This window comes from Equus asinus, chromosome 3, assembly GCF_041296235.1.
Source record: "Equus asinus isolate D_3611 breed Donkey chromosome 3, EquAss-T2T_v2, whole genome shotgun sequence".
Taxonomy (NCBI): Eukaryota; Metazoa; Chordata; class Mammalia; order Perissodactyla; family Equidae; genus Equus; species Equus asinus.
The window spans coordinates 30,105,466-30,118,641 of NC_091792.1; the positions used below are offsets into that span (position 1 = coordinate 30,105,466).

The 13,176-nt window shown below is 41.5% G+C and overlaps 1 protein-coding gene across 2 annotated transcripts in view; it reads right to left on the reverse strand.

Moving 5' to 3' along the window:
* Positions 1 to 13,176, reverse strand: part of TBC1D9 (TBC1 domain family member 9) — a 110,161-nt gene that overhangs the window by 65,984 nt on the left and 31,001 nt on the right. For both annotated transcript variants that reach the window (XM_044767217.2, XM_044767218.2), the window contains exon 2: positions 29 to 139. In XM_044767217.2, the coding sequence (XP_044623152.1) occupies positions 29 to 139 (111 nt within the window). The remainder of the gene's footprint in view (positions 1 to 28; positions 140 to 13,176) is intronic.

Consider the following 13,176-nt stretch of genomic DNA (forward strand, 5'->3'; position numbering starts at 1 on the left):
CTCTGTATTTCAGAGTATCGCTACTTACCACAGGCAATAGTCCAATAGACCAAAGAGTCTGGAGTCTGGTACAGGATTCGGTAAGGAGCCACCCGGGCACTGGAGTCCAGCACGACATCAAGGGTACCCACCAGGAGGCCTGAGGGCAGAGAAATGCATGAGAGTTTCCTCAGTGCTTTCCCAGAGGCGGTGGGAACACGCCCCTTCTGCTGGACCTCTCAACAACCCCTCTCCCACTGCACCCTGCCTTGACAAAACTCTCATCTTAGACACGATGATGCTGGCTCTACGTTATTTGTTCCAACAACCTCCGAGAGAAACTGCAAGAGCTGAAAGACTGCTGGTTTCAAAAGTAATGGGAGGCTAACAAGGCTGTGTCAGTCCCTGGCATACGGTGGAATTTATAAATGTCTATTTCAAATAAAACTAAGCAAGGTATTAAGCACTTACATGCTGGGGTCTCTGCTTTACCTTCATAATGGCCAATATGCATTATTTTCCCTTTTTCCTCTAAGAAATTAATCTTTAATTTGAGTAACTTTGTCAAAGCCACAGGAACCAATTATGTATATCTGAGTCGGTGCAGCCGGCTGCCCCACATATTATTTTCATCTGCCCCACTTTTCTTTTTTACTGAAAAAAGTACAGTTCAGCTCAGCAAACACTAATTAAGTACCTACTATGTGCAAAGCAAACTCTGTGGGCACAAAGCTGAATACGACCTAGTCCATAAGGCCTTTATAATCTAGCAGGGGAGCAGGTCAAGGAGTGTCTTAACACTGTTTAGGAGTAACCAAGGGCTGTGAAACAAGCATTTTTCCCATCTCAACAGCAGAGTCCTTTGCCATTTATCACATCAATCATTAAAACCAGAGATGACTGACTGGAGTGTGGTCTACACTCTGCGAGGATGCAGTAATTAGACAAAGGATCAGGAAAGGGATTGGGTAGCACAAAGGTGAGTACTTTGGGCTGGGAACCTCAGCGATCTGGTCAGGTCCTGGGGAAACTTGCTTACATCATCCAAGTCCAGGCAAGCCTGGACATCCAACAAATGAATTTAGCTATTTGTGAGAAATACAAATGCCCAGTAGACCCATGCTCACTTAAGAAGAGGCAGTGCCTTCTCTTTCCAGGAGTGCAAATTTCTCTTCCCCCTTCCCTCCCCGCTACAGGAAGGTGTGCCTCCTATATCCACACTGCGCCGTCATTAGACAGCAAACACTTTCTACACTATTCTAAAAGAACATGGACACAGACACACAAACTCCACAAGGTCAAATACACTAGACCCCTTACTTGGCAGGACAAATCCAAAATATCCCCATAATGTAAAGCCCATAATTATTCCAAAGTCAGCTAGAACTCAGCATAGAGCAGGGACTGGACTCGGAAGGACCAATTAGGAACCCTGGCTAGTTTTTATTTTAGGGCAGACAATGTATTCCCAATGCCTTGGTTTTCTCAACTGCAAAATGGAGACAATATCAAAATTACAAGGTTGTTTTTGAAGACTGAAGGTAGTAAGACTTAGAGGTAAGAGGCTGGTTGGAATGAGGGGTTCAGCACCTGTCTAGAACCTGCCAAGACGCTCCTTTATTTAATTTGACTTTTACTTGGATTGCATGTTTAGTAAGGATAGCTCTGGGATGGAAGTGATGGTGGCTGAGGCTGAGAAGGGAGGCCAACGGCCCCCAGCCTCCCTTGCTCTGCCACTGTTGAAAATAAATAGCACACCAGCAAGCACCAAGCTCAGCGCCTGGCCCCTACAGGCTCTTCATGAAGTTATACTGAATCGGAACCTCGAGTTCTTCTGAAGCTGTCACCACTAGTATCTCTTGACGTGTTATCTTGTAATCCTGAGGTTTGATTCTGACGATACCAAATAATACCTTGATAGGCACAATACCACTGAAATTCACTTCCTTCTGCTCTGGCAGCCTGGAGTCATGGAAAGAGCAGGGGACGAGTCAACTAGTGTTCAGAAGAGCTCAGTTCCGGCTCTGACTCTGTTATAACCAATTCTGTGGCGTGGACAGGCCATTTGACTTCTCACTGCTTTGATTTTCTCAGTTGTAAAGTGGTTGTAACAGCACTTGCCTTCCTGAGCCAGGAGTATTAATCAAGCTGCCTAAGGGAGGTTGGCCACGGGGAAGGCCTACATTGTCCTTGGTCTTTGTCCAAGGACAGGAATCCATTTAGGAACACTCCAAACCACAGCGACCATTAGCTGACCTGAACACACCAGGAAAAACAAACTTTCACTAAAGTGGAAACTAATTCATTGGTTTGCTCTGGACCATGTGAAGTATATTAAAAATAAAATCCTTAGAGCCTGCAGTTTTCCAGGGGTAGATTTTCACATAATGCCACACATGTGTGCATTTTTGTTTTCTGTGCTGTGACTCGGATTTACTGCAAAGACCTCTAATTACTTTTCAATGATCTGCAGCTGGAAGAGTATATTAATAGGAAAAACAGAAAACAATGCCAGCTAAACATTCTGTTAACTAAAAACATAAAGCATCACTCATGATACCTGAATGTTTGTAATGCTTCCCTCTTCTTGAATCAAAAGAAGAAATAAAATGCCCAAAATACTGGAAGCCATCATGTATGTTGGTTCTAAGGCACATAAATTTCAGTCTGGAGTTAGAAAGCTGCAGTCAAAGATTAGCCTACAGGGTTTAATGAGCCTCTCATTACAGAGTGTCATGGTAGATGAAGATTCTTCCAAGGGCAAGCATAGCTCACTGGCCAGAGCAGCTGACAGAGGCAGTCCTGGTTCTTGAATTCTTCAGTACTGGCTCTGCCACTTCCCAACTCCCAGACCCAGCCTCTCTGAGCCTGTTTCTCCATCCTTGATGTCTCACTAGACTTCTGTACTCTTTAATATACAGGAGGGAAGGTCTCTGAAAAGGTCCAACTCAAACGACACGTCTTGATCACTATGAATGTCCCCAATTAAAATCCATCTCCAATATGCATTATTCTAATTAACAAGTCCTCTGGTGTCACTTAGAGATGAAGAATACTGAGTTGCTCAAGGTAGACCTCCCCAGGAGTGAGGGCTTCTGATTAGATGCCAGCCCACCAACCCTGACTGTGTGTTCACAACTAGCCCCACCAACTTCACTTTCCACTAAGATTTAGATGAAGACTAACAGGTATATACATACCTACCACAGGGTCCATGCTGAAATATTTTAAAGCAAAGTACAGACAGTAAAATATGGTGATACTCACATTAGGTACACATAAAATTAGGCAAAGAGGTAGAAGAGAAGGTTTTATTACAGCTTCCTAGCAAGGGGGTAGATGGCTGACTAATGTCCAAAAGAACCATCTTACAGAACAAAGACTACAGGCCATTTATATAGGGGGCTGGTCTCCGGGCGGGGCAGACATTTCATCTTAGTTCCACACAATCTTTTGTTTTATTGGATATGCATCAGAGACCAGAGCAATGCCCTATACCCTGATTTAGTTTAAAGACAATAAGAACAAAATCTTTAATATGTGTAGTAAAGATTACTGTTTAAGTTGAGTGGTGTCAACATTTTTTGAAAACCTAAATAATCAGTTATCACCATGCTGCCTAAACTCTATTGATAGAAGGAATCAAGACACTGGAAAAGAGAAATACTTGTCCTCCACCCTCTATCCATAGAGAATACTAGAAGATGGGAAATCTGGGCTAGAGAATCCAAAAAAAAGCAGCAATCAGGATTTTCTTAGAAGTCTTATTACTCATACCTCTGAAAGGGCTGTCAAAATACTGAACCGTTCATCATTTCCCACACAAAGCATTGTTTTAGCAGCTGTTCTAGTCAGCTATTTCTGGTGTTAAACAATCTTTGATCGCCTGAGATAACTAAATCAAATTATGGCCCTCAAAATAACTCTTCCCTTCATCCACCTATTACATTAGTTCAGGAGCATCTTGTAACATAAAAGTGCTGTTTTCAAGGAGATTCAGAAAACACTGCAAAATTGGTACCTTTGGGCTTCCTACCCAGCTGTGGGCACTAGAGGGTGTGTGATACTTATAGAGTCATGGCTCCACTCCCGGGCAGACCACGCGCGGGGTGGGAAGGGGAGGGGATCTGTCAAGAGAGTGATGGACACAAAGGAATGTGCCCACGACAGCAATCAACCCACTGAATGATCCTAGTGACGATCTCAGAATAATTTCATGTAGAGTGGACAGGATCCTAAAGATCACTCGGCCTCCCTCTATTTCCTCAGCCATGCAGCCAGTTGGAGATGAGGCAGAGATCTATGAAGACCATGCCAGCGTGGTAAGGAAGCAGGCTCAGCCTCAGTTTGTGTCATGATATGGAAACAATGATAGTACCCACTCAGAGAGTGCTTGGAACGTACTAAGCACTATTGTTTAATGAAAGATTTCAAAACTACCGAAAAGTATAAGAAATTACAAAATACATGCACCACCAGTCTGACTTTAACATTTGGCCTTATCTGCTTCAGATCTGTTTTTGTTTTAAAGAAAGAAAATGTAACACATAGCAAAGGTCCCCTCTGTGCCTCCTCAATCCTATTTCCCTCTCTCCAGTCACCATTCTCAAACTATTTTGTATTCTTCCCATCCAGATCCTTCCGCTTTTATTGCCCCATGTGTATGTACATGAATATAGATTTAACTCTGACGTGTATTGTAAAATTTACATTAATGATAAAGAGTAGATATTATTCTACAACCTATTTTTTTCCACCCAACGTTTGCAAAATTTACCCAGGTTATACTTGTAAATCTGATTCATTCATTTTAAATGTTGTGTAACATTCCTCTGTATAAATGGACTATAACTTATCCATTTTCCTAATAAAGGAAATTTGGGTTTATCTCCAATGTTTTGCTATAACAGACACGGCAATTATTTTCTTTGTACATGATCCTTAAGCATGACAGCAGATTTCTTTAGAATGGAATCGTTGGGTCACAGGGTAAGTGTGTTTTTAAACCTTCTTAGGTATCACAAAATTGCTCTCCAAGGTGATTGTGCCAATTTACACTCTTACCAGGAAAGCGAGAGAATATCTGTTTCTCCATAATATCTGCAATACTTGGTATTATCCGATTGTTTTTTATTTTGCCAATCTTAAGGATGAGAAATTGTATCTATTTGTTGTTTAAATTTGCATTTCTCTGATTAATGAGTTTGAGTAGCTTTTCCTGTTTGTTGGCCATTCCAGTCTCCTATTCTGCGAGTGATTTGCCTTTCCCACTGTGGTGACATTTGCTGAGAGGTCCAGGTCAGAAACTCAGAATTTACCATTTAGAGTTTTCCACTAATATATACGCTGGATTTCGATTCATTTCAGCAAATATACACTGATATCTCTAAAGCCAGAGAGCCAGTCCTCCTGGATTTACTTCTTTATGTATCTTCTATATAAAGGCAAGAATCTTGGATCAGGGTTTGCAAGTCGCTCTGCATCACTCCCATGTCTGACTTACTCTCTGGGAAGATGGAAAGTTGCTGCAGGTCACCTGCTTCCACCCTGTCCTCGGCCTGCTGCTCCCTAGACGTAACTGGTACATTTCCTGTAAGTCTCACCACTCACCACTTTTATGTGGGCTACGTGATATTAGGCAGAAAGTAATTAAACAATAACATCCAGAAGCAGCTGCTGACAGATGCAGCTCCGGCCACATCATAAATTTTACACTTCTCTTAATAAACCTTGTTTGTTTGCTTGCTTGTTGTTAAAGCTTTCAAACTTTGCACAAGTCATTTCACTTGATCTGAAACGTCCTTTCTTTTTTCCCTTTCTGGCCAACGTCTATTTCCTTCAATATCCAGGTCAAGGTTACCTAAAGCATTTGCTCAGCTTTCTCCAACACCCTCCCCATCCTCTCAACACTCAACCCCCAAATCTCCTGGCAATTAACTGTTTCCTTTTCTGTGATCTGCCAACCACTTTGACTTCATATTACTAAGGTAATTATCACATTGTTTCCTACTGAAAAAAAAAAAAGTACAGTTTCCTCCCACCAGTCAGTGAGCTCCTTGAAGGCAGGCACAGCCTTATTTATCTTGGAATTCCTGGAGCCTACACTGATGCCCAGCACTTTATGCTGAATATTTAGACTATGGGCCACAAAGTTTTCAACTTGATGGACACTGGGAGAAACCAAGAATTATTTTCAGAGCTTATTCATCTTTGTACCACACTATCCAATATATCAAGTTCTAGTAAATTGACCCTAAATAATTAAAATTGTCTAAGAATCGTACAATGAAAGGAAACCAATACTTGAGAAGAAGGCTAGGAATTCCATCTCAGAGAGTGTGAGGTAAGGCAGATCCAACCCAGATCTGCAACTTTGTACCCTGGAAATCAACCCCTCTACTTTCAGAAGTAATTTCACTCTTTAATGAACATTGGGATTTATTTGGAATTAAGTTGGATCAAAAGCAGAGATATTTAAGGGAAGCACAAGTCTTTCCATCCTCCGACTTTTGGAAACCAGTCTAGAGATTAGCAGTTGTTGCCAAAAAACAAGAAAACCCAAAGATTTAATTAATCAATTTAAACTCCTACACCCAACACACAGATTGCTGAACACTATGTTTGCCCTCCTGGCCAGGGAGCAGGTGAGAGATTAACGAAAGTGTCCTGTGTGCACAGCTGTGAAGGAGAATGCTGGAATTTCCAGGTGAGGGTCAGCTCCCCACCTACACACGCACCTGAGTTCATGGTGCCACAGTGAACAGTGTGAAGGTACACAGGGGTCACTGTGGGCCAGCCACAGTGTGTATGACGAGAGAGGGATACAGGTGACGGCTGTCTCTGTGTAAGCAGGTGGGGGATGTGGGAGGTTTGTTGGGAGGGGAGGCTGGGGCTGGAGATGGGGGCAATGCGTTTTCTCAGTTTCATAACCTCAAAGAGTATAACAGCCTTACTCAAGTATGGGTACTACTGGCTACAAGGGAGAGACCAATCTCAATATTGGGATTCCACCTTCAGTGTAGAAGAGTCTACGAATGTTTCTATTTTCCAATCCTTCTAGCATATTTAGGTAAAAATGATTTCACAACACAGTTCAAACCACTGTTGTTGGTTTGAACAGGCCATACACAACTCTTTCCTCTCAACTTCAATAGCTGCCTTTCAGGACACCATTCCAGCCAGACATGTATCATGGCTGCCTGAAAATATGACAAGTTACTCGAGGGGAGGGAGCCCATCTTACACACACAACACACACACACATACACATCCTCTCTCTCTCTCTCTCTCTCTCTCCCTTTCTCTCACAGGGGCTTGTCACTGATTGTGAAAAGATAAGTTAATGAGAAGTCTATTAGCATAGGAAATATATCACTGACTCTGCCCATTAGGACAATACTTCTCAATTAGGATAGTACTTAAACTATTTGTGGTTAAGAATCAGTTTCTGTTTGTTTGTTTTTAGTTTCCAATCTGTGGCAGACTGATTCTTTTGTCGAAAATGGCGCACATGAAATACTAAAAAATATTTATAGAATATGAAAAAAGACAGAAAATACAAGCCTCTGATTTTTTAATTATTTAATTCAACAGACAAATTGCTCTAGATTTCTAAATGTTTAATCTCAATTTCTGTTCTTTAGCTCCAGGCAGTGGTAACGAACAGGTTGCAAACCAGGTACCTTAAATAGCACTAAATTAGGGAAGGTAAGGCTGGTTGGGCAGTAATTTTTTCAGGACTGTGTTTATTAGAATCATATGTATAGTTTTAAGGAGCACACTCAATTCTATAATACAACTTTTTATTTCGGGAAACGAAAAAAATTGTTTTCCCACTGCAAATTAAAATAAAACTCAAAATCATTTCTTAATTGAAGGCAAGAATACATGAGTATGAGGAGGCATGAGGTTTTCCTTATATATTTATCCCAAAGGGGCGCTGGTTTAAAAGTGTGGAGAATCTGGGGGCTGGCCCCATGGCCAAGTGGTTAAGTTCGCGCGCTCCACTGCAGGCGGCCCAGTGTTTCGTTGGTTCGAATCCTGGGCACGGACATGGCACTGCTCATCAAAACCATGCTGAGGCAGCATCCCACATGCCACAACTAGAAGGACCCACAACGAAGACTACACAACTATGTATCGGGGGGCTTTGGGGAGAAAAGGGAAAAGAAATAAAAAGTCTTAAAAAAAAAAAAAAGTGTGGAGAATCTGAACTAGTGCATTAGGCAATCCTGACAGACCCTTGACACATTTCTTACCAAAAAGGAAGCAGGCTCAAGGGTGCAGAAGGACAAAACTCAGAGTGGGGGTGGGGGTGGAGAGCACCCGCGTTGTAGTATTTCAAACTAATTCTGGATGGAAGGGTCTTTGAAATTCATGCTTATATACTATACGTACCCAGAAAGTTAGGGCTCCAAAGGAGAGAAAGAAGCCCTGACGTTCATATTTTCCACCACAAATGATAAAGCACGGGCTGGTTTATAACTAACCAAACAGAGCAGAAGACTGAAATCTGAAGAGCGCGTCATCTGCAGAGCCTTTGTCATGCAGCCAGTGAGCATGTTCTGCTCCAGTCCACCCAGCACCCTGGAAGGCCACTCTTCCAGGAGCCGCTCCAGTTCACCCTGCAGGCCAGTCTCTTAAAGTCACACGCACCTCCTCCCACAAAAAGGGATGGCAATTGCAATTCATTTTTCCTTCTCTCTGGGCCAGTGGCTGAGAAGGAGTCATAAAAATATTTTCTAATACCTTATTTAACAGCCCAGTTAGGCCCAGCTACATAATTTGTGGAGCTCCGTGCAAAATGAAAATGCAGGTCTCCTTGCCCAAAAATTCTTAAGAATTTCAAGACAGCCACAGTAAAACACTAAACCAAGCCTGGGACCTTTCTAAGTGAAGGTACCTGTACAACAGCCACCCAGGAAGCCGGCCCTGACCCCAGCAGTGTGAAGGTGATTCATCCCCATAGATGAGCTGCTTGTTCTCAGACCTCTGTCAGGGATTCAAGTTGGCTCTGATATAGACCAATGAGGACAACGGACTGAATTTATTCAAAAAACACTCCTGTGTGATCGAATTCCTCAAACAAGCCCTCAAGGCAGTCAGAGGAAGGTAGATGCAGTCTCATTACATTTACAGCTGCTTCCATTTATGCAACAGGAAGCTGTATTGATTCTAACCTTGTCTGCAGAGGCAGCTCTGAAAACCTGAAACTGATGGCTCAGTGCAGGCCAAGGTCAGCCTCGAGAGTGACCATGGAGGAGCCCTTTAGCGCAGGTGGGAGCAGTTCATTGCCGTGACGCTCACCCCTTTCTAAGAGATGAGCTGCATCTAGACCTCGGGGAAACCTGGGCATGATAGCCCTCAGACCCCTTCTGTTAGGTGGGCTGCATTTGCAGGAGCCACTTCCAGCCCCAAGATGACCACCAACCCTTCTAATTCACGGAACCCATTCTCCACAAGGAGACAATACGATGAAATAGAAACAATTATGAATTTAAAATTACATTTAGGTAATGACCTAGAATGTGTAAATAAATTTTAGTACATATCTACAATGATACTTAGACATTTAAAATCAAGTCCTCAAATAATTATTTAATGACATGGCGAAATGTATCTAGTATGTTATATGAAAAAAAGAACACAAAACTATAATTTTCTTCTATATGATCCTGATCTGTCAAAATACAAGAATAATATCTGCATTATAAATTATAACATGTACTATTCTTACAGATTACAAAAATTAACATACTGGTAGATAAAATAATTTTACTTTCTTCTGTGTTTCCAAAAATTTCTCAAGTGTACATTCAATATGTTTATGATGAAAAACAATTTTTTTTATTTTCTCAATTACTTCCAAGCTTCTACTGTGGGCTTTCTTTACTCAAAGAGAGATCACGCCATCAAGTAAATAGATGATTACCATGTTTATACTAAAGCTGCTACTTCTTTTCAGATAACTATGGTTAGCATCTTGTTGCTAGGATGCAATATGCCAGATATGAGTCAGTATTTAAATGAGTGGTATCCTCAAAAACACATTTCAATGGAGAGGAGCCTGGCTTTTGCCTTTTAGAAGTGTAAGTTCATTTTTTGCCAGTCGGATATGAAGTGCATCAATGCTACAAACTGATACATATTTATATACACAGCACCATACTGCTTAACCCAGCTGTAAGGACTGGGGTGTTTAATAACTAGATCATCTTGAGTCAGGAAATTTATAGTTTCCAAATAAAAACTACAAAAATGAAATGAATGAAATTAGTTTCACTACTTTCACCACTGAGTATTCATTATTTTTTAAGTACCTGTTGCATGGGCTTTGGCTATATATTAGCAAGGCAAAGAAAGAGGCTCTATGTGCTTATAGCTACACAGGAAATGTCTGGAAGGACGTACATTAAACTGTTAACAATGGTTACCTCTGGGGAATGACATTGATATGGGGGATGCCCCATAGAGAAGGAACCAGAGACTCTTTTGACTATTAGAACTTTTGAAAAAGTAATTTTTATACTGTTAGAACTAGACTTTATAGAACTTTGCACTCATAATTATTTATAATGTGCATGTATTATAGTAAAGTAATAATAAAAGAACTAACAAAGGAATAACAAAGTATCACAATGAAGATCCTGCTGTAAGATTTTATAAAAGATGAAACTATGTAACCAATCAGCTCCTGGCACTTTGTGTACCGGGCAGTGGCCACCCCAAGAACTGGTGGCCCTTAGCCTGCTGTGTAGGGCGGAGAAGAGGAATGCACACGACGCAATAGAAGGCTGCCGCTCACCAGGGACTGCGGTCAGGGCTAACTCACGGGGCTCAGAGGCGGCCTCAAGTGAAAGATGAGGCAAGCCAATCACACCCTCTCAAGGGAGGGTGAGCTGAGAAACGCCAACAGAAAAGCCAAGTAGCTACAGAAGCGGAAGATGAAAGAATTCCATGAAAAGGGAATGTAACAAGCAAGGAGATCATACGGAAGCAGAAACACTGAGGTAAAGAAAAGATATAAAGCAGAGGGTGAGAAAGTCCTTCGTCAGCAAGAAGAGAAGGGAGCAGAAATGTAGAGAGCAGACAAGGGGACCACGTGATCCCCGGGAGCTGAGAGGGGAGGCGAGGAGCCACTTCCCTACTGCTGTCTTGCCTCCTGTCAGCGTTCCCAGCCTGGTTCCAGTTCCCATGTATCCCAGCGACAAAACCCAGGTACTGGAGGGAACCTGAGCCTCTGTTCCTTGCAACCACAAGTGCCCAACTAAAACCCTGCCTAACCCCCTTGGCTCATCCATGATGGACTCTTTAAGTAAAGATTTCCTTCTCCACTACAGCAAGACAAGTGTTATATAATGAAGTACCAAGGCATTAACAGCAATTTAATCACATGCTTTCCAGCCTTGCATCCAAATATTCCAGAATAGATAAAAACAGCGGCTACAGAACTGTAATTAAAACAATCATGCTATTTATAGGGGAGAGATACAGTAGCAGCGCAGCATGATTACTGGGAGTTCTGTCTGACCTTATCACTTTGAAGGCATGCAACTCCACTTGCTTGCCATCTTCAGAAGGATTCCACTTCCAGCTTAGCCTTAAGTCACCTGGGTAAGACCGAGGGGTATTTCACAGAGAAATTTCAGTTTTTGATAAATCAAACAAAAGCAATCTTCACCTAAGGTCCAGATAAAGCTTTAAAGAGAAAAGTGAGCTGGGAGGACCTGAAAATAAAGAGAACATCATGGCGTCAACAAGCAGAGAAACCAAACAAGGAAGCTTGTCAAGACGGCTTGACTTTGCAAAGCTGGTGTACAGAAGCAAGTAACACCCTTACTTTGTCAAGTTGTCTATTATAACATTACATGTTTTTCAATATATGTAAATGACCTTCAAATGCAGATGAGTCCCTTATGGAATAGACTAGAGCCAATTGAGATTTCCTAAGAAACAGTTCAGGTATGGCCAAGAAATAGCTTATAAAGTATTCTGAAAAATACTGATAATAGATGGAAAAAAAGGATGAATGGCAATAAAAAAGCAGTATACTGGGGTGGGGGGCATTTCTTTGCAAAGTGATTTCAAGTCATTTCCAAGAAACTGTTCTTTTTTCAGGCTCTAAACAACGTCATGACACAACAGACACAGAGCAGTATGACACCAACATTATGATACCAGCAATGGTCACTGACTCAGGCATCTTCAATTAGAGACTGATGAACAAAGATGAAATGTGGGGGGAATTATTTTTTATATTATTATTTTATTAGTGAGTGGGGAAATTAAAGGAATGAAGGTCTTATGTTCCTTTCACCCTGAATTACATCTTCTACACTTCACTCCTTAATATCTAAGCAAAAATGACATAGGTACACATAAGTTATACATACATACATGGTATACACACATATATGTGCACACACATACTACAATACACAGGCTGCTCATTTAAAGCATGCTCATTTAAACTGAGTTGAGAGTAATGGGGACTCTAAAAAAGACCCCTCAAATTTTGGTTTCTATCTTTGGATTTAAGGAAACACAACAAGGCAATGAAAGAATAGGATTACATCAAAATAAATATTTAAAAATTTTTGAAAAAGATAGTCACAGGCAAGAATTCCTTTTATGCCAATGTTTCTCAACCAATCTAATCTCTGAATAAACATAAAAGTTTCACTCTCTCCCTCCCTAAAAATCATGATTCCGTACAGAATCTACATGTGTTCCCTGAATCCAGAAGACACAGACAGACGATTTTTGCCCCAACTTTCCTTTGTGTCATTTGCATTAAGGAGAAGAGAGAGAGAAACAGAACTAAAGGGAGAGAGAAAAAGCCTAAGGTCTTTTTTTGAAAAATGTTCCAGTAATAAATTAATAATATTCAAGATGCTTCTTCAAACTGCACAGGCCTTCGTGTTCAATAGCGATTACATAAACAACTCAGGAATGCCAAGGATTCTTCCTTGATTCACCATCCCTTATCCCTTTAGCCACAACTCCCCTTTTCCCATTGTGACATTATGTATCTCAATTATGCCTGTCAAGCTAATTTCCCAACAGCACGTCAGCTATAACCAAGGACGGCAAGGAAGACACTGGGCACAATACGCTGAGGCACCCACTCCGCTGAGAATGGGCACAGGCAGCGCGAGGCTTCTCATCACAGCACTTCCTGGCTGCAGAACTTGTCCC